General features: G+C 44.1%; 1 protein-coding gene across 1 annotated transcript; it reads right to left on the bottom strand.

Moving 5' to 3' along the window:
- Positions 1-8,541: 8,541 nt before the first annotated feature.
- LOC136631463 (transmembrane protein 238-like) lies at positions 8,542-25,330 on the bottom strand. Its single transcript, XM_066605755.1, has 2 exons — positions 24,831-25,330; positions 8,542-9,043 (listed from the first exon to the last, which is right to left on the bottom strand). Exon 1 carries the CDS (start codon positions 25,245-25,247, stop codon positions 24,834-24,836), a length of 414 nt encoding a protein of 137 aa, XP_066461852.1. The 5' UTR covers positions 25,248-25,330; the 3' UTR covers positions 8,542-9,043; positions 24,831-24,833.
- Positions 25,331-25,711: the final 381 nt, after the last annotated feature.

Consider the following 25,711-nt stretch of genomic DNA (forward strand, 5'->3'; position numbering starts at 1 on the left):
TCATTGTTAAGACTTGTTATAAAGGCACTTTGATTTGAAGGAATGCTGCCTTTCAATAGATGGCGCTGTAGAGGTATTTTTCCATCTTCCTTATTTGCATAAATTTCCCAGAGGACCTAGCATGGCCTTAGAAGTCTCCTTTCTCACCTTTTAGGTGTCCCCCACACCCTTTTTGGGTGCGCTCCTTGAGGAGAGACTATGCCATTCCCTGACACACTCATCACCTACGTGTCTCCACACGCTTCTTGGGTGCGCTCCTTGAGACCCAACACCCTTTTCATTGGGTGTTTCAGAAACTGTACGGCTGCCAGTTTGGCTGTCTCTGTAACACCTGGTGAGGTGGCCATGAAATGCTGAGCTTGAAATACCCCTTTAATAGTGCAGAGGAAAAATGATACTTGTCACATTCAGAGCTGCACTGAATCTGCATTTGGACTTGATTGCTCTGCTGCTTTTTGTATACACAACATAGGACACGGGCAGAAGCTCACCAAAACCCATTTTCTTACAAAAGTAGTACCACAGCTGTCCACAGGGTGTGTTGGGTATTATAGTGCAGCTTCTTTTATACTGGTGTAGATGGGAACAACCAATGGACAGGTGAGCTGATACAAGAAGAATCTAGCCATATTTTTATGGTTAAAGGAAACGTGTCAAGTCCGTCTGCCGGTCATAGAAAATTAGCAACAGTTTATCCATATTTTTTTTTCTTAAATGTGCCCTGTATGTGTAATTCCAAGTCAACAAGTGCACACCTTGTATTCATATTCTCTTGCTTGCATAATATTTTTTTCACCACCAGTCGCCCTATCTCTACTTGATTAACAAGTTGTTTCCCTCAGAGCTCTCATCTGCAGCTTCTCAAATCTCGTATGTTTAAATGAAAAGACTATGGGGCCAATTTATTAAACCATTTGCATCAGTTTGCTGGCATATAAAGGTTGCACATTTTAGCACACACTGAGGAGATTTACTATTGAATATTCGCAGGTTTTATGCGTAGATAATGGCAGAAAGCTGTGTTGCATGGTTGGCACCACATTACACTTTTGGAGACTTTTTGTGTCTGGCCCAATGAAGGGGCGTGAGTTCCGGAAAAGTGGGTATATACGAAATGCAACATTGTGCACCAAATTTGTTCCAAAATTTTGACACTTTTTGGTGTAATTTGAGCCAACGAATAGGTGATAGAAACTTAAACTACACAGTGTAAAGATCCAACAGATATAACATTCAGCATGAGAAACTGATAAACCAGGCACATTTTAACCCTTTCCAATCCACTGTCTGACGTCTAAAGACATTCTGATTGAAGGCTGTACAGCTTCGATGTCGGAAGATGTCCGCCAGGGTATTTTTACTGTAGATTACTGGCCGCTCAGTTGTCAGGGGCCTCTCCAGCATGTCCCATACCGCAGTACTGGCTCTAGCCAGCAGACGGTGCCATTGTATAATGGCAGAAAAAGAAAGCCCCCTAGAAAACCCTGAATCCAAAATTGGATTGCAAAGGGTTAAAACTGTCTAGTCTGTTTATGCTATTAGATAGTATTCGTAAATCTGCACCGCTGTGCTTGCACTAAAATGTGCGACTTTTCTTTTTTCGCTTATGAACAGTGGGCAGTGCATTCGAGAACCGACAAATTTAGTAGCATTTGCAATAGAAAGAGGTGTAAATTATAGTGCAAGCCTATGCCACTGATAGCAGGCGTGGATTTCAAATTCTGGCACATGGGGAGGGAAGTGAAAGACCAGGTAAAAATATACGGCACTGAGCAGGGGGTTGGACCCGATGACCCTGGAGGTCCCCTCCACCCCTACCATTCTGTGATTCTATGTAATCCTGCACTGAGCAGAGGGTTGGACCTGATGACCCTGGAGGTCCCTTCTAACTCTACCATTCTGTGATTCTATGTAATCCTGCACTGAGCAGAGGGTTGGACCTGATGACCCTGGAGGTCCCTTCCAACTCTACCATTCTATGTAATCCTGCTCTGAGCAGGGGTTGGACCCGATGACCCTGGAGGTCCCTTCCAACTCTACCATTCTATGTAATCCTGCTCTGAGCAGGGGTTGGACCCGATGACCCTGGAGGTCCCTTCCAACTCTACCATTCTATGGATGCACCAAATTTATTAAGAGGCTTGCACACCTTAATAAATTTGGTATGTTTTACAGCAACATGTTGTAGTTTCATGGCTGATGTATGCAATGTCATAGGAGTTACTGTTCCACCTAAGAACAGCATGTGTGGTACAATCCATGTAATTTCATCACACAGGAAGTTCTAGTAATGACTCCATCAGATTGAAGGCAAGGTAAGAAATTCCCAAGTCGCTCACCATGAGATCACTTGACCCAACTGATGAAATAGAGGAAAAAATGAAGTGAAGCAACCCCGGTGTGGAAAGGTCTGAAATGAGGAACCTGCAGCTTGGTCACAGGGATAGGATGGAGAAGTTTTTTGTTTTTTTTTAAAGGAAGGTGCAGCCCAACCTATGAAATGTTATATCCACATTGTAAATGTATGGGATCACAGACAAAGAAGGAAAGAAACTTTCTTTTGGATGGGTGAATATAATGCAACCTTTAGACAAAGAGAACTGTAATATATGTATTTGCCAAGAGAGATCTTCATTTACTGCTAAGAACCAGCTTGTAAACGCGTTTCGAGATACATGAACCTCTTCCTCAGTAGTCGCTGGGCATACATATCCCTGACGGTGTATCTTTGAGAAAGCTCTTTCAACGCAGATTACACGTGTGAAAAATACACTCGTAATATGCACCAGGAATATGTACTATAGGTGCATTTACACACACAGATGATCGCTCAAAATTTGCCAGAAACTGACAGTTTTGAGTGATCATTTTGCATTGGATACTAATGGGCTAATCAGCCCATTAGAAGCTAACTAGTTTCATTTGCATGTATTTAGAGAACAGCAGGTGGTCTGTTTTCTAAATACATCACTATTGTTCTCCAGCAAGACAACTTCGGAAAGAATGTTATCAGTGCTGCTCGTGGAGAACTCAGCTTGTGGTCCGGCTTAGTCCCAATGGATTTTAAGATACATATAATATACAGAAACGTAGATATCATTTCTACATTCACCAAATAATTAGGCAAACAAATAGGAATATAAAGCCTTAGAAAAAGGATGTAGAGATGAAGATTGCACTTTGGCTGCATGAAAACAAAAAGTAGATAAATACAGAACTGCATAAAACAGAGTAAGGCTAATGTCACGCTTTTCCTGCGGATTTAAGGGAATGTTTTAAATAAACAATGTCTAAAACTCCAGGGATTTCTAGAAAGAGCCAGAGCTGCCAGATGGGTTCATTTGTGGGGGTTCTCCATCGTTTTGGCCTTTCAAGGGTTCTACAAGTGGGCAATGGGGCCTAAATCACCTTCAAGCAAAATGTCTGTTCTGAAAACCACCGGCTGCTCCTTTCGGTTTGGGCCCCGTTGTACATACAGACAGATTAGGGCCACAACGGGTATGTTTTTGAACATGGGACAAACGGGGGTATCCATTTCAGGGTGAAAGTCTTCATTCTTATGTGTGTTGTACAAAAAAAACTTTTTAAAATTACATAATTGCTAAAAAAAATAAAAACATTTTTTCCTTCTGCTTTGCTTAGATTCATTCAAAAACTGTGGGGTGAAAATACGCAGTACACCCCTAGATGAATTTGTTAAAGGGTCTAGTTTTCAAAATGGGGTCATTTGTGAGGATTCTGTGTTGTTTTGGCTTTACAAGTGGGCAATGGGGTCTAAAACGCCTTTAAGCAAAGTGTCTGTTCTCAAAGCCACCGACTGCTCCTTTCGGTTTGGGCCCCGTTGTACATACAGACAGATTAGGGCCACAACGGGTATGTTTTTGAACATGGGACAAACGGGGGTATCCATTTCAGGGTGAAAGTCTTCATTCTTATGTGTGTTGTACAAAAAAAACTTTTTAAAATTACATAATTGCTAAAAAAAATAAAAACATTTTTTCCTTCTGCTTTGCTTAGATTCATTCAAAAACTGTGGGGTGAAAATACGCAGTACACCCCTAGATGAATTTGTTAAAGGGTCTAGTTTTCAAAATGGGGTCATTTGTGAGGATTCTGTGTTGTTTTGGCTTTACAAGTGGGCAATGGGGTCTAAAAAGCCTTTAAGCAAAGTATCTGTTCTCAAAGCCACCGACTGCTCCTTTCGGTTTGGGCCTATATTATGTTTGCACATGTTTGAGATGTTGCAGTTGAAAATATGAAAAAAATGATGATTTTCTTCAACATTTTCCCAATGTTGACGTTTTTAATATATATACACAAATTCTATCAGTCTATTTTCACCACCTAAATGAAGTACAACATGTGGCGAAAAAACAATGTTAGAATCTGTTAGATATGCAAAACCTTTAGGCCGGCTTCCCACGGCCGTGACGGGCTCTGCCGCGGAATTCCGCGGCAGAGCCCGTCACGGCGCCCCCCAGAGACCCCAATACTTATCTCCGGATCCGGCGTCTTTCATCCCGCATGACGCTTCGGCGCGCATGCGCAATAGAGCGCGTGACACGCCAGCCGTATCATATGACACGCCCACAGTGTCACATGACGCGCCGGCCGCGTCATATGACGCGGCTGGCGGTGGGCGGGAAAGTGGTTTCACGCTATCTTCCACTGTGCTACAGCGGAAGATAGCGTGACGGACAGCCTCCATTGACTGCAATGGAAGCCGGCCGCGCGTACACCCACGGCAAATAGAGCACGCCGCGGGTGAGGACGGGTGATTTCACAGTGCGGAATTCCAAGATGGAATTCCGCACCGTGAGCATTGAGCTATTAGGTTCAATAAAACATAATAGCTGCGGGCAATGCGGCGGAAATCCGTCCGTGGGAAGGAGCCCTTACGGAGTTATTCTATATTAAAGTGACACATGTCAGATTTACAAAATTTGGCCTGGTCATTAAGGCGCAAACAGGCTTGGTCACTAAGGGGTTAAGAGATGAAAAAGATCCTGAGGAGCACAATTTGAAGAGGATCCACCACATGACTGCTTACCATAAGTCGCATTCACATGATTGGAAGCATATTTGAACACATTTTTGCAAAATGGACGTTGTGTATTTGCACTCGTATTTGCATATTTTACTATATTTTTTGTGCATGCAATTCGTTCGCATTTGCACTCAAACATGCTGCAATGGGCAATTAGTTTACTTAGTTCAATTTGCGCTCCCGTAATGGAGCAAGAAAACAGAACCCCTGAATGCAGATATAAAAGCAGCCTTAATCATGTTAATTCTTATTACACTTTATTAATCATCGGTAATTTTGATGGCTTATACTTTTTATGCCTTATTTCTATGCATACAATATGTTTACGAATATAGATTTGTGCCACTAGAGGGCATCCTTGTTTTATCCAGGAGACCCCCATATGCATCACTGCTATGTTTTATAGACTGAGAGGAGATTAGTCAGGAGTAGTACTTTTTTGTATTTCACCATTCTGATCTTCGGTTATACAGGATTTGAGTTAGGCTGCCTGCACACGACCGGGGCGGCTGGTGACCCCCGCGTACCTGTCTGGAATCTTCTTATCTGTACTGCAGATGTGCCGGCCGGCATGTTGGCGCACATGCACAGTACAGATAATGCCGCATCATCACTAGCTGATGACGCGGATCCCGCAACCTTTCCGCAATGATGATTGAGGAAGGGCCATGGTTCGGACGGCTTTGATTGACTTCAATGGAAGCCATTTTTTTTTATTCCGCCCCCCCCCCTCCCCCGCGAGCAGAAAATCGCAATTGCTTTCCGCTTGTGGGCAGGAAAAAAATGCTTTTCCATACTATGCCATGCTATGGCAAGTATTTGATGCGGGAAACTGAGGTGGACACCTGCTCCAGATTCCGCAATGCAAATCCGGCCGCGTGCAGGTGGCCTAAGGTTGCTTTCACACTTGCTAGGTCTCAGTTCAGAGTTTTCGTCAGTTTTTAGAGGAGATAAAGTGAAATAAAATAGAAAAAACAGATCAATTTTATCCCCATTGATTTCAATAAGATTAAAAAAAAAAAAAACGGAAAAGCAAACAGGCTTCAGTTTGCTTCCGTGCTGTTAGGTTCCCTTTTTTTGGACGGGAGGATAGCGCAGCCTTTCCGTTTGCTATCCGTTTTTTTAAACCCCATTGAAATCAATGAGGAAAAATAGATTTTTTTTCCATTTTATTTTAGTTTCTCTCCTCCAAAAACAGACCAGAAAGATGGAAACCCTGAACTAAGCCCTAACGCAGGTGTGAAAGCAGCCTTAGGCCTCATGTCCACAGGGAAAAGAAGAATTAAAATCCGCAGCAGATTACCCGCACGCGGATCCGCGCCCCATAGGGATGCATTGACCACCTGTGGATAGATAAATACCCGCAGATGGTCAATAAAAGTGAATTAAAAAATTTCTGGAGCATGAAAAAAAAATGGACATGCTCCATTTAGGTGCGGGTCTCCCGCGGGGACGGCTCCCGTAGGCTTCTATTGAAGCCTATGGAAGCCGTCCGGATCCGCAGGAGACCCGCGCCTGAGTTAAACTCACCTGCTCCAGGCGATGCAGATCTTCTTTCCTTCGCGGCAGGATCTTCTTTCTTCGACCCGGTGGATGTGCCCGGCGCATGTGCGCGGCACGCAGCCGGCGTGCCGAGCACATCCGCCGGGCCGAAGAAAGAAGATCCGGCCACGAAGAAGGGAAGACCTGCACGGCCCGCAGCAGGTGAGTTTATTCTTATTTTAATGCCTCATGTCCGCGGGGCAGGAGGGACCCGCTGTGGATTCTGCATGGAGAATCCGTAGCAGGCCTGATTTTCCCCGTGGACATGAGGCCTTAGTATCAATTCCCAGTTCAATCATAGAAAATAAAAACATAGGAAATTGGTGACATAAAGAGACCAGATTGTCCATTTAGGCTGCCTATATATTGTTTCCTTTTCATGTCTCTTAGGCCCCATGTCCACGGACAGATCAGATGTGGAGGACAATGCGGGAATTCTACTTACCCGTCCGGGTCTTCTCTTTTCCTCGCTGCAGATGTGTGCGGAAGGGCTGGCGTGCTGCCGCACATGCGCAGTAAAGCTTTTTTTTTTATCTCCTACTTACCGGCAGAATCCGCGGCCCATCCGCAATTAAATTGCGGACAGGCCGTGGATCAAACGGCTTCTATTGGCTTCAATGGAAGCTGTCCGTGCAGGATCCGCAGTGAAATGGAGCATGCTGCGATTTTTTTACGGACCAAAATGTTTGCAAATCAAATCCGCATCTCTTTTTCACTTCCCTATGGGCTGCTTGATTTGCGGGTGACCAGCGCGGATTCGACAAATCAGATTCGCCCGTGGACTTCGGGCCTCAGGGAATATATCTCCTAGGCAGGCATGCCCAAGTTCATTTATTGTAATTTTCCAAAGGGGCCAAACTGGGAATCTCCAGGTGCAGCCCTCAGATCTAGTCCTACAGCACAGCGGCATATATTCCGTTATAAGACGGAGCCTTTCAGACAGGCAATTCCCCTTTCCTGCTACCCGAATGGAGCAGGAAAGTGGAACCCCCACGAATATGTGAAACCACCCTTAGGCCTGCCTCACACAGGCGTTTGCAGAAATATAGCGTTTTTCAATGCTGCGTTTGCTGCAGATTCCGCCCAGTTTCAGCAGCGCTGGCATGCGTATGCCAGCATTTTGGCTGCATTTTCAGCACAGCTGAAAACGCAGCCAAGGCTGCTGATAAAAAAAATCAATACTCACCTAGCTGGTGAAGTCGCTGTCCCCGGCGCCGCTGAATGAATGGCTGTGATTGGATGCATCCAGCGCTGGCTCTGATTGGCTCAGATGGCTGTCACTCAGCCAATCAGAGTAATCTCTCACTGGAGGCGGGGATTTTGAATCCCTGTCACTACGAAAGTCCCTTGCTGGCTGATTTTTTTTATTTATTTCTTGACTCAGGTAGTGTAGCTAGGGCGTTTAGCGCTGCCAAAAGCACGGTATCAAGTTGTGCTGCGTTTTCGGCAGCGCTGAAACCGCTGCCCATTCATTGCAATTGGCAACACAGGGCTGAAAACGGACAAAAATAGGACATGCAACGCTGTCAAAGGACAGCGTTGAAAACTCTGCATTTTCAGCCCTGTGTGAGCAGCCCCATTGAAATGAATGGGAGCGTTGTACAGCATTTATCGCTGTGCTGAAAAGCAGCGCTAAACGCTGTAAAAAACGCCTGTGTGAGGGAGGCCTTAATCAGACTTCACAATTAAAATCAGGGGGTCTGACTGTTATGTCTGACTTGGGCTTCTTTCCCCTCCTGGCCACATGTACAATGTGGGTCCCCCTTAAATGCAGTGCTCAGGCTTGCTGGGTGCAGCTGCCAGCCCTGGTTAGATTGTTATCCAAGTCACATTTACAGACGAGCACAATCAGACTATATTAGTAATCAATGTAAAAATTAAAGTAATTCCAAAAAGGTTCAAAAAGGCTTTTTCTTGTAACTAGCTAAAAGCTATAGACACCACTGGGGACATTGTAAGTGTATTGTATGTATTTTATTAAATAAAACATATTCACAGTTGGTTGTAATGCAAAATGTTGGACCATGTGTCTTCTGTAACTTGCATGTTTCACGCTACAATACAAGCTGCGCCATCAGAGAACTTGTGTGTTGCTGCCTTACTGCTGCTCTCCAGATAGAATGAAAAAAAAGACAATTCTATGAGCTATTTGGTTGCAAAGATAGCAGCTTTGCATTCCGAAAAACAGAGATAAGGGCAGTTTAACTGAAATTAACTGACTTTAGGAACACAAACAGCAGTTTATACTTTTATGAACTATTGCAAATTTTCTTGGCAGTGTCCCATCCCCATTGTCTTAATGGCAGGGTTTCTCTTCCTTTCTCTGACAGTCTCCATCTTCATCTAGGGTAGGTATTTTTCAAGAAAATACATTTTCTAGAATGCTTGGAGAACAGTTGTAAGTCCCATTCTCAATGTAGAGGACGACATTACCCATTGGCTGGATTATAGAATCTAAAAGTAAAAAAGAAATACCGGTACATTAAATTATTCCTATTGTAATAACTAGTTTAAATAATGTTCTTATTTGTTTTGACTATTACGCAAAATTATATTCCATCTCTGAATATAGAAATTAAATGTTAATCAGTAACATACTTTTAATGATTTTAAACGTCTTTGAAATCATTTTAACCACATAGACACACATTTAGACCCTGTTCACACCTTATTTTTGGTGAGGATTCCACATCACAATCATTGCGGGACAATAGTCTACATATAATTATACATGGACTAATCATAGCCTGTTATAGTACAATGACTACAATAATGCGTCAACAATAGGCATTTTAACCAAATATATTCATAAGATCAGTGTTAGTTCGTTCAGGTAAGGTGGGTAAGCCCTGCATGAACCTAAGAAGAGGATTCACACCAAGACATAACGGTCCAAAAAGGACCACACTAGCAAACATAAAAGGGAAAGTAATCCCTAGCAACTTCTGGGGAAGAGGACTCTGCCTAGAAGCAGGACGATCATCCTGAAAAGAACGGCCCTGCATCTCGTAGCTAAGGGCGTAGTCTGTCCCAGATGGAAAGTCGGAAAGAGGGCAGAACTAGACAGATGTAAGATAAACTCCATAGGTACTCAACACAGATGTTTGTTGTGTTGGTTGAGCATGCAACAACATATGGATTCAGGAGTCCACACACCTACGGATGGAAGGGATACACCCAGACCAGACCAGGTGTCCGCACACCAACGGGTGGAAGGGATACACCTAGACCAGGTGTCCGCACACGTACAGAAGGGGATTCAGGCGTCCACACACCTATGGACGGAGGAGCACAAACACCAAACATGAATTCCCATCTGGATCCAGGGAAACACAGACAGAACATATAGTCTAGACTTAAACACCCACAAGCAGACTACACCCATCTGACACAACATAAAGCTAAACTCACACAGCAAACTGGATCCAGACAGAAAACTGTACACAAACAGCTAGAGTACAGAATGAACCGCACCCAAGAATAGGTGTGACCAGGTTAAATATACTCACACCATGGTTGATTGGTCAAACAGGGGACACACCTCCTGTCAACTAATCAGTCCATACACCATAGGAGATGTTATAGTAGAATGGAGAGGCGGGCCCCAGTGAGGTATTTCCAATAGACAATATCAGAGGGACCTTTTGCTACAACAGGTAAGATGCAAACAGCAGAGCTCAAAGCATAGCCAAGTGGACCAGGCTGACGTAACATCACCCTGGTTCCACTACCTGTTAGAGATGACATACCGTAACAGTCAGTAGACTGAGGTGGTCAGAACAAGAGGGAAGCAGGCCCCATGCGCCCAATCTTACTCACGCTCTCTCTCTCCTCTCAGGGGACTCACTCTGCCATGGTTTCTGTCACACAGGTAGTCAGGAACAGCTCTTCCCCCTCAATTCTTCACCACATGAGGCCAGACCTCTCATAAACCCAGAAGAATGGACAGACTGTTTTCCCACTCTCAGACACTCCTATTTATATCCTCACTCATACCACGTGACAAGACAAATTGATACATCGCAAGCATCACCCACACTTTTGCAGACACTTAACTTCTCACTTGCTGCAGCTGTGCAATACACATAACAGAATGAATAGACACTTTTGCACGGTATTAGTGCATCTTTACGCCACCGGAAGCTAGGGGTTTGACAGGAGGAATGCCTGGGTGGCTGCAGCGGGAGATGCAGGGTCGCTGCCGAAGGTCGGGAAGTAGCTTTACAACGCTGTGCTACTGGGGCTTGCTGACTTCAGTGGGGGTCGCTGTATTATTTCCCCATACATCGCTCGTGGGCTGCCAGGATCTGCAGCCCTTCCAAGTCTGCAGCCAGTCAGGGACAGGGGGCGTCACCCCCTGTCAATCTTGACTCCCCCACTTGTTCATGGTGGTGTCAAGATACACTAATACCCTTTTGCACAGTGCACCAACAAAAGACATGACATGTATGACATTTATGGAGGGGGCCAGGATAGCATGTACTGGGCCACTACACTTACATATAACAGTCTGGAAGAGCTGCTGTAAATAACTTTCTATGCGAGGACAGGAGCTTCTTCAGGGTTCTGTATAGTACAGAATGTACCAGAAAAATAAAATGACCCACTCTCACCTGTTATCCAATGGAAAAGCTCATCATGGTGAAGTGAAAGGGCGGTACAGTGCGTGCATTGTACTTAGGGGAGGATCCAGAATTTTATTTTAGGGGGGCAGAAAGCCTTAGCTATGACCATGCCTACTGGAAATGTCAGTCTTGGACAAAGAAAACCCCACCTCTCTCAAATGTTGTATATAAAGAAAGGTTAAATGATCACAAAGGGTGGCCCGTAAGGCTATAGCATTGCACTGAATAGATAGGAGATTGCCGATGCTCCCCCACTGGCGCAATCTTGTCAATTCTATTCTCCCATATGAAAAAAAAATTGTATACAAAAATAGAAACTGTGCAGATAAATTCTATAAAACCTGAGGAATTTGGTGTGGCTCATCAACCAAAACCCACATGCAAAACGCAGTGCAGCAATTGGTGGACCAAATGAGGCTTTCAAACCATCCAGGTGCTATCTAGCGCTTCACAGGTATGATAATATTCTGAACTCTACAAATGTTATACGCTATGTTATACAGTGTATATTGTTTTAAGTAATTGTAACTGATTTGCAGACTTGAACCACGTTACACTCAGGTTTTATCACTGAGTAATATAATTTGATATCTTCTGTTAAAAAAAAAGGTCTCAACGGGGTATTATCGGATACCTTCCCCATTCATAACGGAACCAGACAGGGGTGCCCGCTGTCACCCGCCCTTTACATTCTAACAATGGAACCGTTGGCAAACGCCATCAGAGGAAACGATTCCATCAGAGGCGTCAGGGTAGGACATACGGAGTACAAATTATCCTTGTTCGCTGACGACCTCATGATATATTTATCCTGCCCAAGCGTCAGCATCCCAGTCCAGCTACAAGAATTCAATAGATTTAGTAAAATAAGCAATTTTAAAATTAATCTCCAAAAGACTGAAATACTGAACATCACGGTCCCTCAGACTGAGGAGCAAAAGTTGAAAGGGCAGTTCCCATTCAAGTGGCAAAGCAACGCCTTAAAATACCTGGGCATTCAGCTCCCAGCCGACCCCTCCCATGTATTTAATCTAAATTACAAACCATTCTTAGAGAACCTAGGCAAAGACCTACACAATTGGAACCCTTTGTTCCTGTCCTGGAGTGGCAGAATCAATGCGGTAAAAGATGGTCTCACTCCCAAGGTTCTTATATCTCTGCCAGGCCTTTCCCATACGGTTGCACAGACAATTCCTGATTCACATCCGTTCCTTAATCACCAAATTTGTCTGGCGAGGGCGCAGACCCCGACTAAAGCACAGTACGCTAACAAGAACTAAAGATAGAGGAGGCCTAAGTCTTCCAGATTTCTCCCTATATTACAAAGCTAATATAGCCAGGTGCGTCCTCGACCTCCTCAAGCATAGCAAGTCCAAACTCTGGGTCGAAATGGAGCTAGACATGGAACCGCGACTGGCCCAGGGGATGTTTTGGATCCCGGGAGGCCTGATTAGAGACTCACCCAGACTATCCCCACTGCTGAGACTACTGGCTGAGGCGTGGGCGGGCTTCGCTAGACGTGACGAGCTGGTCTCGATCCCAGGCCCTCTTACTCCAATCTTGGCCAACCCACAATTCACAGCCTTCGAGCATAATAGAACCTTACTGCTAACCCCCACGATTCGCGTTCCACGAATGAGGGACATGTTGGGCCACACAGGGATCAAGCCCTTAGCGGAGTTTTTCGTGGGGACTCGGGCCCCGCCGGGAGCTTGGATGGTATACCTGCAGCTGAGGGGCTCACTGGACTCCCTGACACCCGGGACAGGTCTATACAGGGCCCTCACTCCCTTTGAGGAGCTATGCATGTCTCCCGATGCCCCGGGACACTTAATCTCTCGGCTATATAAGCTAATGCTGGATCGTGGGATGGGGGACGAACCCCCGAGGTTCACGAGAGCCTGGGAGGACGAGCTGGGGAAAACTTTTCCTGCTGACCTTTGGCGGAAGTCCTTAACTTTAACACACAAGGTTACAGTGCGCTCAAAACTACACGATCTCAATTACAAGGTCCTGTCTCAGTGGTATACAACCCCGGTAAAAATGCATAAAATGTTTCCTCAATCCTCCACCCAGTGCTGGAGGTGCTCGTGCAGCAGGGGGAATATGGTACACATTTGGTGGGAATGCCCTCCGGTAGCGACACTATGGAGGGAGGTGGAGGCTCTATACAACAGGCTGTGTGGAACGAACGTGGGGTTCACGCCGGAGATGGCCCTGCTATCCATGTTTCAGGGACCCATGGCCCAGGCGAGAAAGGGCCTCCTAAGATTCTTTATACTAGCTGCTCGGCAGATCATTCCAAGATTCTGGCGAGTCACCTCGGGACCCACAAAGACCCAATGGGTAGAAGCTGTAAACACTCTGGCCAGATATGAGGAGATGAGGGCAGAGTAGGAGGTAACAGTGGAAAGGTTTTACGCAACGTGGCGACCTTGGCTGGACTTCAGATTGTCCCCCGGACTGGGGGAGTGGATCACCCGGTAGGCAAACTTGACACAGACTCGAGGCTTCCTGCAGCGCCCCCTATGGACGCTGGAGAGCGCGGGCTCCCCCTGGGGGCTGAGGATGGCTGACTAACCTGCGATGGAATTCGACCGCCCTAGAGAGACACAATAGTTGGCTCGTAGATTAAGCAATCAAATGCACAAGATGCTGACACATCTCCTTCCCGAAGTACCCACGTCATACCCCCAACCCTATTTCCCTACCTCCCATTGAGCTCGCTAGACCTATTCCCTCTGTTAATTCCTTTTTTTTTTTTTTCCTTTCTGCTCTTTCTCTCTTCCTTTATCTTTTCTTATCTCCACCTCCGGAACCCCTACCCCGAGGTGGGGAAGGACTCTGTCTGTTAAAGAAAATCTGGAATGGAGGCGGATAAGCCACAGCCTCCACGTTGGTGTGGGTGGGGAGCTGTTAGTGGGTGCAACATGAACATGTTCACGTCACAAAGGTATCATTGCCTGTATTGCACCTTTTGTTTGATTTATTGTTTGCCTACATACCCCAATAAAAACTTATTGAACTAAAAAAAAAGGTCTCAAAGGGGAATGTGTAGGGGTCTATAGGGGGCCACTTAGTTGTAGCTTTGACGAGCAGTGCAAGCCTGAAAAAGCTGAGTTGCAGCGGAGAGCTCAGATGTAAGCTAGCTTTCTCAGTTTCCGCTGCTGAGTAATGAGTGGCTGTGACTTACATTATAAGCATAAACATGCTCTATTTTTTGAGTAAGGTGGCTGGTGGGACGTGGTCGAATTGAACATTCTCTTCTCATCACTTTCCCATTACCTGTGTGACCACTTGATTCCGGAGGAACCTGAAGTGGAACCTGACTGAGCAGCTGGGTGGAGGTAAGTAGTGTGCACCATCTGCGGGACCATCCCAACGGCACTACACAGGCTCAATGACGCAGAGGGATTAGATCAGATGCCTGTGCAGTCAGAATGTATCAGGATCTACAGCTAGGATGGAATGCGATAACACAATACCATTCAGGTCCTACTAGAAGTCACCGAAAGCAGCTTTTAGGTTAGATACCCTTTATTGATTGTAGAGCTTCCTCAATATGTTTCAATGATGTACTGGATTCTTCCCCAGGATAGTCAAGACAGGTACATAGACATTATCCTGGCTAGCCTCATTTAAGACTCATGGGCCCTGTTGCAATACTTCATCTTGGGACTCACTGAAGGTGGTGGCTTGTTCATAGCTTTTAGCTGCATCGCTGCACCATCCTAAGTGACCCACTGATGCAGTTGAAATCCCCGGTGGGCCCTTGAGCCTGAGTGGGCCTTCAACCTCTGCACAAGCTGTGCATAAGATCTGCACATATTGGGTAAATGGGAATCTGCCAATTCCCGCGTGCTGAGCTCTCCTTACAGTATTTCAGTGGAAACAGTGCCACAAGCAAACACAGACACCTTGCTATTGAAGTATATGGAGAATGCAGTGGAAAGGAATTTGTGATCAATTAATAGTTGTATCTAGCTGCAAAGTGGGCCCCAGAATACATTTTAATGGTGGGCCCTGGGCAACCCAGTCTGACACTGCACTGCTACAGCACTAGCAGTTAGTGGTGTTGCAGGAGTCTTAAGCGATTGGGGGCACAATCTTCAAGACATTTGTTTTACCTCCTTCCTGAAAAAATTCTACACACACACATTGGAGACAGCATATCTGTAAGGTAATCTTTATACCACACCAGATTTAAATATAATGGCTCAGTTCCAAATAATGCGGTCACCATACAGTATAATAGTGAGATACCAGCTCTTCAAAGTGATTACGGTGCAGTTACCTCCAATGATTACAGGTGATCTCTTGTCTCATTGAAATCATTCACTTTCCTTTTTTCTCCATCTAGGCCCAGGATTGCCAGAATGAATTTTTCCAGCCATGAATTATCCTGCTGCTACTCCAATCCCGCTCACTGCCGTCTAAACAGTAATAGTTCCCCTCTTTGCGCCCCAAACAGCACAGTGCCTCCTTTTCTGCCCTAACATTGTAATAATTTCCCTATTAAGCCCAGCACAAAATAATGGCTTTTTAGTGTCCTAACACAGTTAAAAATTCCCTTTTCGCACCCTCAGATTAATAATGCCCTCTTAGTGTCCCACTTACAGTGCTCCCTTTTGTATCCTACAAAGTAATAGTGCCCCAGTACAATAATAATTTCCCTGTTGAGCCCGCAACAATAAAATGGCTCTTTTGTGTCTCCACACAGTTAAAATTCCCTTTTTACACACTCAAAAGTAATAATGCCATGTTAAAGCCCCACTGATATAGCACTCCTCAAGGTTATAGTGCTGTATTACTGAGCCCCCATATGGCAATAGTGCCACCTCTGTGCTCCCTAGGACAACAGTGACCTTTTTTTGCTCCCCAAGGTGATAGTGCCCTTTTTTGTCCCCACAATGCAATAGTACCCATAAGGTAATAATGCCTCCTTTGTGCCCCCACCCTCCACAAAGTAATAGTGCCCCCTTTCTACCCCATAAAATAATAGTGCTCCTGTAATGATCTGCAGTCAATGGTTAGCATCCAGGTGTTGTGACAGTGCAGGTTGATACAACAGATGTCCGTACACAGAATATCAGCAGAAAGAGATTCAGATAAAGCGTGGTCTTGAAGTTGCTCAGAGGTCAGTGCACAAGATATAAGCAGTAGAGGATTCAAGGAAAGTGTGACCTTGTATTTAAGCTACCTTTACATGGGGCGATTATTGCCCGAATTCTCATGACAAGCAATAAATTTCAGCAATAATTGCCCCGTGTACATGCAGCCACCGACCGGTCACTGAGCAAGAAATTGCTTACCTGTTGGAGTCGCTTGGTTTTTACCCAACCAAAAAAACAAGCGACTGTCGCGCCATGTAAACAGGAGCAACTCAATGTTTGAGCGATTTTCCTTTACTGTAAATGGATGGGGGCGGCTGAAACAATTCCCAGCCGCTTCACCTCTATTCACTTGAATGACTATCGTTCTTGTGTAAAGCACAAGAGCGATAGTTGGGCAGTTGCTGATTGGACAGCCGTTATATGTGCCTTCCAGCTGGACTAAAGCAAATAATTATCTCACAATGACAGAGACGATGTGCCAGCTTATATAGGATGCTGCAGAGGTGGAGCCAATCAGACAATCCAGGGCAAAACTAGACAGGATTTCCAATACGCCAAGAACTAGGTAAATGAGTAGTAAGGAGCTGTCCAGCAAAAGTCAGCAGCTCAATCAGTACAGCTACCGCATGGGACACTGTAGTCTGCAGATTTGAATCCTGACAGCCCTCTTTTAACCCTCATAAGATAATAGTGTCCCATTTACACCACTCCTATAAGATAATTGCCCCATATATGCCATCATACTGTATTAGTGCCCCAACCTCGCCACACTAGTTCAGTGTCCAAGCAGGAGCTTCCTGTGTACCTGGGTGACTCATCTTCCTCCTGGCGACAGAGCCAGGAGGAGGATTAGTCATCTAGGTTCACAAGACAGTGCTGGACACAGCACAGGGAAGTGAGGAATATATTGATCTACGAGTATGGTTTCACACCATGTGTATTTTGGTAAAATTCCACAGCAGTTTTTGATTGAAGATTTTAGAGCCAAAGCCAGAAATGAATCCAACAGGAAGAAGCAACTTAAAAGCCGAATTACACACTGATACTCCAAGTAACATGTTTGACCACACCATTTGTCGTTACTTAGCATGGATGTGCTATGACAACAGACAACTATTGCCAAGAGAAACAAAAAGGCAAGACTCTAGTGGTTAAAGAATGCAAACATTGGATCACTGAGCAAATGAAAAACATCGCCTGGTCACATCAATCCAGGTGTCTGTTGCCATTATCTTTCTTAAAGGAGAACTACAGTATAAGATGTCAAGGAATCCCATGCCAGGCAAGAGTTCTCGTCTGTTGGCCCAATGGAGGACTTCTTAAGGGGGTTGTCCCGCGAAAGCAAGTGGGGGTATACACTTCTGTATGGCCATATTAATGCACTTTGTAATATACATCGTGCATTAAATATGAGCCAAACAGAAGTTATTCACTTACCTGCTCCATTGCTAGCGTCCCCGTCTCCATGGTGCCGTCTAATTTTCAGCGTCTAATCGCCCAATTAGACGCGCTTGCGCAGTCCGGTCTTCTCCCTTCTGAATGGGGCCGCTCGTGCTGGAGAGCTGCTCCTTGTAGCTCCGCCCCGTCACGTGTGCCGATTCCAGCCAATCAGGAGGCTGGAATCGGCAATGGACCGCACAGAAGCCCTGCGGTCCACCGAGGGAGAAAATCCCGGTGGCCATCTTCGCAGGGTAAGTAAGAAGTCACCGGAGCGCGGGGATTCGGGTAAGTACTATCCGTTTTTTTTTTTAAACCCCTGCATCGGGTTTGTCTCGCGCCGAACGGGGGGCTATTGAAAAAAAAACGTTTCGGCGCGGGACAACCCCTTTAAGGCCTTGGTCAGACGAGCATTTTTTTTTGCGCACCTATGTGTGCAAAAAAATGCGCTCCACAGATGTGCAAAATGTGCGTGACCGAAGTAGCTGTGCTTGTAGAAGTGCAGCTGCTCCACGGAGGTCCCCTCATCACAGAACACGGTGACAGCACTGTCCTGCAATGCTTTATCATAGCGATAATAGCAGGTATGGTATAAATCTCCAACAGGGATATAAAAAGTGTAAAAAAAGTAAAAAATTGTGTAAAAAAGAAAAATGTTGAAAAAATATTTTAAAAACCTTTTTTTGTGCTTTTTCCCCTTTTAGTATAAAAAAAAATTAAAATCTGACATATTTGGTGTCATTGTATCCATAACGACTTGTACAACAAACTGAACACACCTTTTATGCTGCATGGCAAAAAGCATAAGAAAAACCCCTAAAAACTGAGGCAAAAGGCTTCTTTTTTTTCATTTTGCCTCCCAAAAACGCAATAAAAGTTCTCAAAAAAGCCGTATGTACCCCAAAATGGTACCCATAAAAATTACGGCTTATAACGCAAAAACCAAGCCATTACAGGGCTCCGTCAATGGAAAAATTAAAAACATTATAGGACTTTGAATGCAGCAATTTAGAATTTTCTTTCTTCCAAAAACAGGGTTTTTATTGCAGAAAAGTGGGCGGGAAAAAAAGAATTTTGGTATCGTTGTGATCGAACCAACTCGCAGTAAAAAAGTATTGTGACATTTATGCTGCATGAATAACGCTGTAAAAAAATGCAAAAAACAATAGCACAATTCATGTTTTCTCTCCCTGCTATCAGAAAAAAAATTAATAAAAGCTTTATAATATAGTCTATGTACTTAAAAATGGCAAAAATAAAAACTACAGTTCGCCATGCAGAAAACAAGCCCTCATATGCCCATGTTGACGGAAAAATTAAAAAGTTATGGCTTTTGAAAAGTGTAGATGAAAATCCCCCCAAAATTGTTACGTCCTTATGCCCAAAATAGGCCATATCCTTAGGGGGTTAAAGGAGACAGCCATACAGCTGACTTACAGATCTGATCTATGCTGGGTTTCCTGTACTCCTCTCAAGAAGTGGCTATGTCCAACCCTAGGCTGCGGAGGATGGAAAGCACTGTATGTTGGGCGAGTGATTTTGAGGAGTTACCAACCACCAAAAATTGTACAGTAATATAAATAGAATGTTGACCTCTCTTTTTGTGCTGCCCTTTCTACCACTGTCTTTGTGAACACACTTCTGGTCACAGAGATACCAAATGGGAGGTCAAAGGTGATGTAACAAGATTTAACTACTTCCAGCCTCAGGTGCTTTTGAAATTCTGGATGTACTGGGTAGTGGTAATGGGTATCCTTTAAGGCCATTGACGCCATATAGCAACTTGAGATTTGCTGTTACTGATAATCTTATTATTTCCATTTCGAACTTCTGTTATTTTAGGTACTTGTTCAGGGGCTTCAGGTTTATAACGGTCCTGAATAACTGATGTAGCTTTTTTAAGTATTAGAAATTCAGTTGCATAAAACCCTTGTTTTCAAGGAATGAGGAATTAGTTTGGAATTAGAACACCTAAGTCTTGAAGGTATTGGATCTCTTAAAAGAGCTGCATACCCAAGCCCTGAAGCTCTGGACACTGAAGTACAAGGATCATATGGAAAGAAAGTCTAGTTTTAGGTCTTCTTGGATTATACCAAGGACCCACTGATTGATTGAGATATAGGCCCAGACCAGGTAAAAGAAATTTAGAAGACCTCCAACCCTTTCTCTGGTGTCATTGGGATGTTTTTTTCGCTACTATCAGTATTTTGAGTGGTACAGAGCAACTCTCTGGATTTTTTTTCAGTGAGAATTTCCACCTATTCCCCTATTACGGTTTCTCTTCTCTAAATCCATTTATCTTTCGAGGGAGTATACAACCCCTAGGTGTCATGGACCGGGGGAAACCCACTGGTTGCACTACAGTAGGTGCTAGTAGCATCCTCAAATCATAAAAGTGAAAGTAGTAAGAGGTCTAAGAATATCTGAGGAGATACTCAGCTGAGTGGTGGCTGCACTTGTAAAGAGTGTTTCAAGCCAGACATCTCCATTATTTCTGGAACCTAATGGTTCCTTGGCAAAAGTCTGCGTAGTCTGAGGTTGATATTTCACACTGATGAACTTTCTTGCTAAGCTGCATGCCTCCTTTTATTCCGTCATCTTATTAATGCACATCTTATGCAGGGCCCTGACAGTGCCGTGATATTTCCCACCCAGAAATTAACATATTATAATCACCACCACCTTAAAAATTGGGTCATAGCCTACAAATGAGTAGTTGTAGTAGTAGTAGACACCTGAGAAAAGAATGCTATTTTTTTTCTATCACAGACAGGAATTAATTTAAATTAGGCTGCATTTCCACTTACGCTTGTATTGCTTTCCTATGGCAGTCTAATTGCACATCAAAAACCGCATGCATTTTACCATAAAACACTATGGTTTTGCAATGCGTTTTCACTGACATGTGCCTCAACCTGTAGAAGCCAATTGGCTGAAAACTGTATCACAACAACGTGGCGTGGGTGGCTTCTTCATCACCTCTCAGTTATGCACAGCTGGAGACACATTTTGCCAAAAGAGGCACAGGGTCTTATTTTCGGGGATGTCTAGATACCAACCTAGTAGGCGCCGTCCGGGTCCCTCCTGTTGGTCTCCACAGTTCTGGCAGGCTTACTTGCAGTTCTCAGCTGTTAACAGGAGATCGCTTCTTGGTAAAAGGGTTTGTAAACCCCACCTACAGCAAGCGATTGCTCTGATTGGCTGAGCCGTGGAGCAGAGCAATCACTTTCTGCAAGCGGGGTTTACATACCCTCTTTCCAGCAAGTGATCTTCTGTTAGCGCTGAGAACTGCAAGGAAGCCTGTCAGAACTGTGAAGACAAGTGGGATGTGGAGACAAGTGGGAGGCACCTGTACGATGCCTGCTACCTAAGTATTGCTTTATTTTTCTTTTCCTCGTAATGTAGCTATGGCTTATTTTCAGGGTAGGGTTTATATTTCACCCCCCACCCCCCCAAAAAAAACAGGATAGGGCTTATTTTATGGGTAGGTCTTTTTTTGGACAAACATGGTAGGAAGGTCTAGTGTTGCAATGATTGAATAAGATATTCTGCTCAATTTGAGTTCAGTGGACGAATTACACAACAATGAAAGACGATTCTATTACAGGATGTAATTCAAGACCCATATTGCTAGGGACAACGGAAATGTAGAAGCTTGCGGAGACCTAATCCATCTATGAACATCTGCCTCCTCCACTCTAAATGTACCGCCCAGTATGACTTAAAATATATAAAGTGCTCTACGTACAGATGTAGCAGATGAAACATGAATTTCACAACGTACTTCTTAATGTAATGTGCCTACACTATTTCTGCTGCCTGACAGTCAAAAGTTAAAGGTGCTGAATGGATGTTCAGCACTTTAAATACGCACCGAGCGAACATTTGTCGCCTGCAACACCTGTAGCGCATAAACATATTGACATAACTAACTACGTTAAAAGCTTTTTTATGCTGATAAGCAGGGTTGTATGTACAGCTCATGCTGCTCTAGGCAGTATGCCCGAATAAGCCGCCTTTAGGGGGCTCCTTCAGACAAGTGTATGCGGTTTTGCGCAAACCTTAACACAATGAATTTCTCGCTGTCAATGAGGCGCTTTTGCGCACATAGTGTGTTTTTCTGTAGTTTTTGTGCTTACATGGCATGCTCACATGGGGGACAGCCCCGCTGTGATTTAAAAGGCCATTTAGCCTAACGAGGTCCAGATGTGTTCTTTTCCCCACAGTTTTGTGCTGTATTTTGCATATACCGTTGCGTATTGCATGTGCATTTGGGTCCCCTCTATAGACTCCCATGGGGCTCTTTATTGCGCACATGTGCACAAAATAGAGCATGTTCTATTTTTTGTATACATGATAAATGCGTGCGCAAAATACGAAAAATGAGAACGAACTCATTGCTATCAAAGGATTCTATTCTCTGAGTATTGCGCACACAATTTTTGCGTGAAAAAAAAAACGCCAGAGAAAAGACACGTATTCTATCAATAATGGTTGTACTTCAAGTGTTTTTGGGTGGCAGGTTTAGTCACACATGGATTTTTTTGGCTTTTTCTCCTATGGAGAGGCCCATAGGAAATCACTAGAAAAAAACCCACTGTGGGCACCAGAAACATATTTAGGACACCTGCACATGGGTGGATTTTTGCTGCGAAATCTGCGGCGGGAGTCTGCACTGCGGGTCCGGAGCAAATACCGTCAATTGCATGCTATGGGGAATCGATTCTTCCTCCACACGAGCACAAATAAATTGCGATTTCCGCTCACAGAGGAAAAAAAATTGCAGCATGCGCTGTTTCTGCGCGGATTCAGCGCGGTCGGCTTCCATTGAAGTCAATTGAAGCAGTCCGACCTGCAGCCCTTCCGCAATGACATTGCGGAAAGGTCACAGGTACCCATGTCATCACCCAACAACGGTTCACAAGGGGCGGAATTACCACAAAATTTCCGTGCGGAAAGTCTGCCCGTGGCTCCTAATCCTGGGATTAGCCAGCAAAGTGGACAAGTTTTTGCAAAAGTCCCGACCACGCGTTGTGGCCAATCTGTTGTGGTAAAGCCGCATGAAAACTGACAGCATGTCAATCCTTTTCTCTTTTCCGCAGCGGCCTCTCTCATCTCTATGGGGAGAGAAAGCTGCGGCAGAATGCCGACGGCGAAACCGCTCCAAAACACGTGGCTAAAGGCCACGGGCTTTGAAGCTGCACTTTTCCAGCTGAATTATCACGGTTTTGCGATACGGCCATTCCGCCCCATGTGACCCCAGCCTAAAAGTGAGGAAAAAAGCACAAAAAAAAAACCAAACAAACAAAAAAGCCTAAAAATATTTGTGGGGTTTTTCATATTTCACTACTGACCAACAGAAAGCATCTGGACAGTGTTATTAGCATCAGCAAATGCCTCTGCATCAGAATGGAAAAACACATGTGGCCTTCTTTACTAATACTGTCTGAGTGTGCGGGGAGGAGTGTTGGCATCGTTTGCCCAGCATTCATCCTGTCTAAATGGGCCTTTAGAAAGTGCAGTAGTGGACAGTCTTAAAATACGCAGATTTATCACAGTTTTTTTTAGACTGTCTAGTCAGGTTATACCACTTTTAGTTGACTTTGTTTACAACAAACATTGTCTTTTTTTTGTAAAATTTTGGACACACGGTGTCATTCAGACCATGCCCCCCCCTTTTTTTTTTACTAAGGACACAGCAAAAAAAACTGTCTAAAAGTGTCCAAAACCCATAATAAATGTGACCCAAAGCATCTTTTGGGCTCAATTTCCACCAAAAAATGTTGAGTTTTCAATAGAAAATTAGCCACTTTGTGTTATTGCAAAAAGAAAAAAAAAAGAAGACTGTGAAACCAGCCTAGGGTGTGTTCACAAGTTATGGCGGCCGCGTGTGGATGAAACCACACCCACATAGGGTAGGCGGAGTTTTCAAATATGCTGTTAATCATCTACATGTAATATTGTTGGTAATACCACAGCTCTACCAGCAAAACCATGTAGCCATTAACAAAGGTGAAAATCAACTCTACAACTATCATTTATCATCAATGGCGATCCAATACAAATGATTAATAAATGTAGATGACGCTCAGTGGGTTCTATTCACTGCCTAATGCACGCACAGATTTAGTGAGTGTAATACGCTGCACGAATACATTTGAGTGAATCGGTATACCTTTTTTTAAAGCGTTTTGCTATAGGCTTCTCGATTTGCCTCCATATTGTTTTTTTTATTTTCTACTGGTCAAATACTGATTGCCCAATAGAAAATTATAGCAATACTGAGGAGGAAACACAAATAATTAGGTCATGCTGCATTAAAAAAAAATAACGCAATGTGAACAGATACATACAGTTATATTAATTCTGTACACTGCAGAGCCGTATTCAGCATGCAAAATCCCACAGCGGAATCCGGCCCTGGGAGCAGCGGCGTCCACGCGTACTTGCTTACTTTCATTTTCATTGGTACTGTGGATGGTCCGCACAGATCGCCGTCAGACATGCGCAGTACAGCAATGACGTGAAATCTGCGACGCGGATTGGACGGCTTCCATTAACTTCAAAAACGGAGCACGTTGCGATTTTTCCTCCACTTGCAGAAACCGCAATTGGTGTGCGCAGAGCGAATCAATTTCCAAATATCCACCCATGAGCAAGAGGCCTTAAGGTCCCCAAAACACTGACCTTAAGCCACTTTCACATGACAGTAGCTTGGTCAACTATGATTGGCAAATGTGCAACCAATATAATGTTCCCTGAGTTTAACTGACATGGTCATACTGAATGTACAGACAGATATACAACTATATAGCCTGACAGTTGCATATATGTCTGACAGACTAATTAAGAGCGTGGAGTTGACAACTCTTCTAAGTAAAGGTAGGGCAACCTTTTGAATGTTTGCACGCCAAGGCCCATGGGCATGTCGACAGATAGGATGTATGCAGGAAAGGTTTCACAACCTCACAGTGCGCCACAAATGTGTTACATGTTAAATGTCAAGAATACATTCATCTTATAGTTTTAGAAGAAGAAAGAAGAAAACATCTGAAAGGTACTCACAAATTAAAAACTCTCTTCTGGTTCCATTTTTAAAACTTTGGATCTTGACAGCTGCAATGCATCAGTTTTTTCCACTGCTTGTTGTTTCACATTGCGCCATTTTTTGTTCCCATGGGTTGTATCACGATGAGAAAGATGACGAGAGATTTTACGTGCTAGACGTGCCAATGTTCCATCCTTGACCGTGTAATCTTGTTGTAGCTCTTCCATTGATATTTCAATGTTACCAGTATACCAGAAGATCCAGCCAATCAGACTCAGAAAGACAAGAATTGCACCCGTGTAAATCAACAGGTCACCATAATCCTGGCCATGAAGCTTCAGCTCTGCAAAAATCCCAACAAGCAAAGAAGTTAAACCAATTATGTCCATCAAAACGGCAAAAAGAAGGGCAAGCCGACATCGCTCTAAAGCCATTTTCACCGAATCGCTATGCCTTGTTACGATCTCTAAATCTATGGCAGGGTGGACACAAAGCAAGTCACATTAGATTCTGAAAAGTGAAATAGAACTAGTCTGACCGGTTTCAGAATAGAGAGGAGGAGGTGTAAGAGATCAGTTTTCATTTTGTTTTTTTATTTAACTCCTTCCTGGTGTTTTAGGTATGCTTAGGCTTAACACACCCAGGTTTGGACAGGAAAAATATGCAAAACTTTCTGCATACTAATTCCTTCAATTCATTGTACGGATTGTGAGACAATATGAAACAAGGAAAGAAAAAAAATCTGAATTTATTATATTTGGCCCTTCTGATTTAAATGTAATCTTTTGAGTAAATTCTTTAATGTATTTGTTGCCGGGTGTTTTTACTAATTTTGTAACTTCAGTCTTTTGATGTGCACAACTAAAACAAAAAAACACTGTGTCAAACCACAAGGGAC

Source organism: Eleutherodactylus coqui, chromosome 6, assembly GCF_035609145.1.
Source record: "Eleutherodactylus coqui strain aEleCoq1 chromosome 6, aEleCoq1.hap1, whole genome shotgun sequence".
NCBI lineage: Eukaryota > Metazoa > Chordata > Amphibia > Anura > Eleutherodactylidae > Eleutherodactylus > Eleutherodactylus coqui.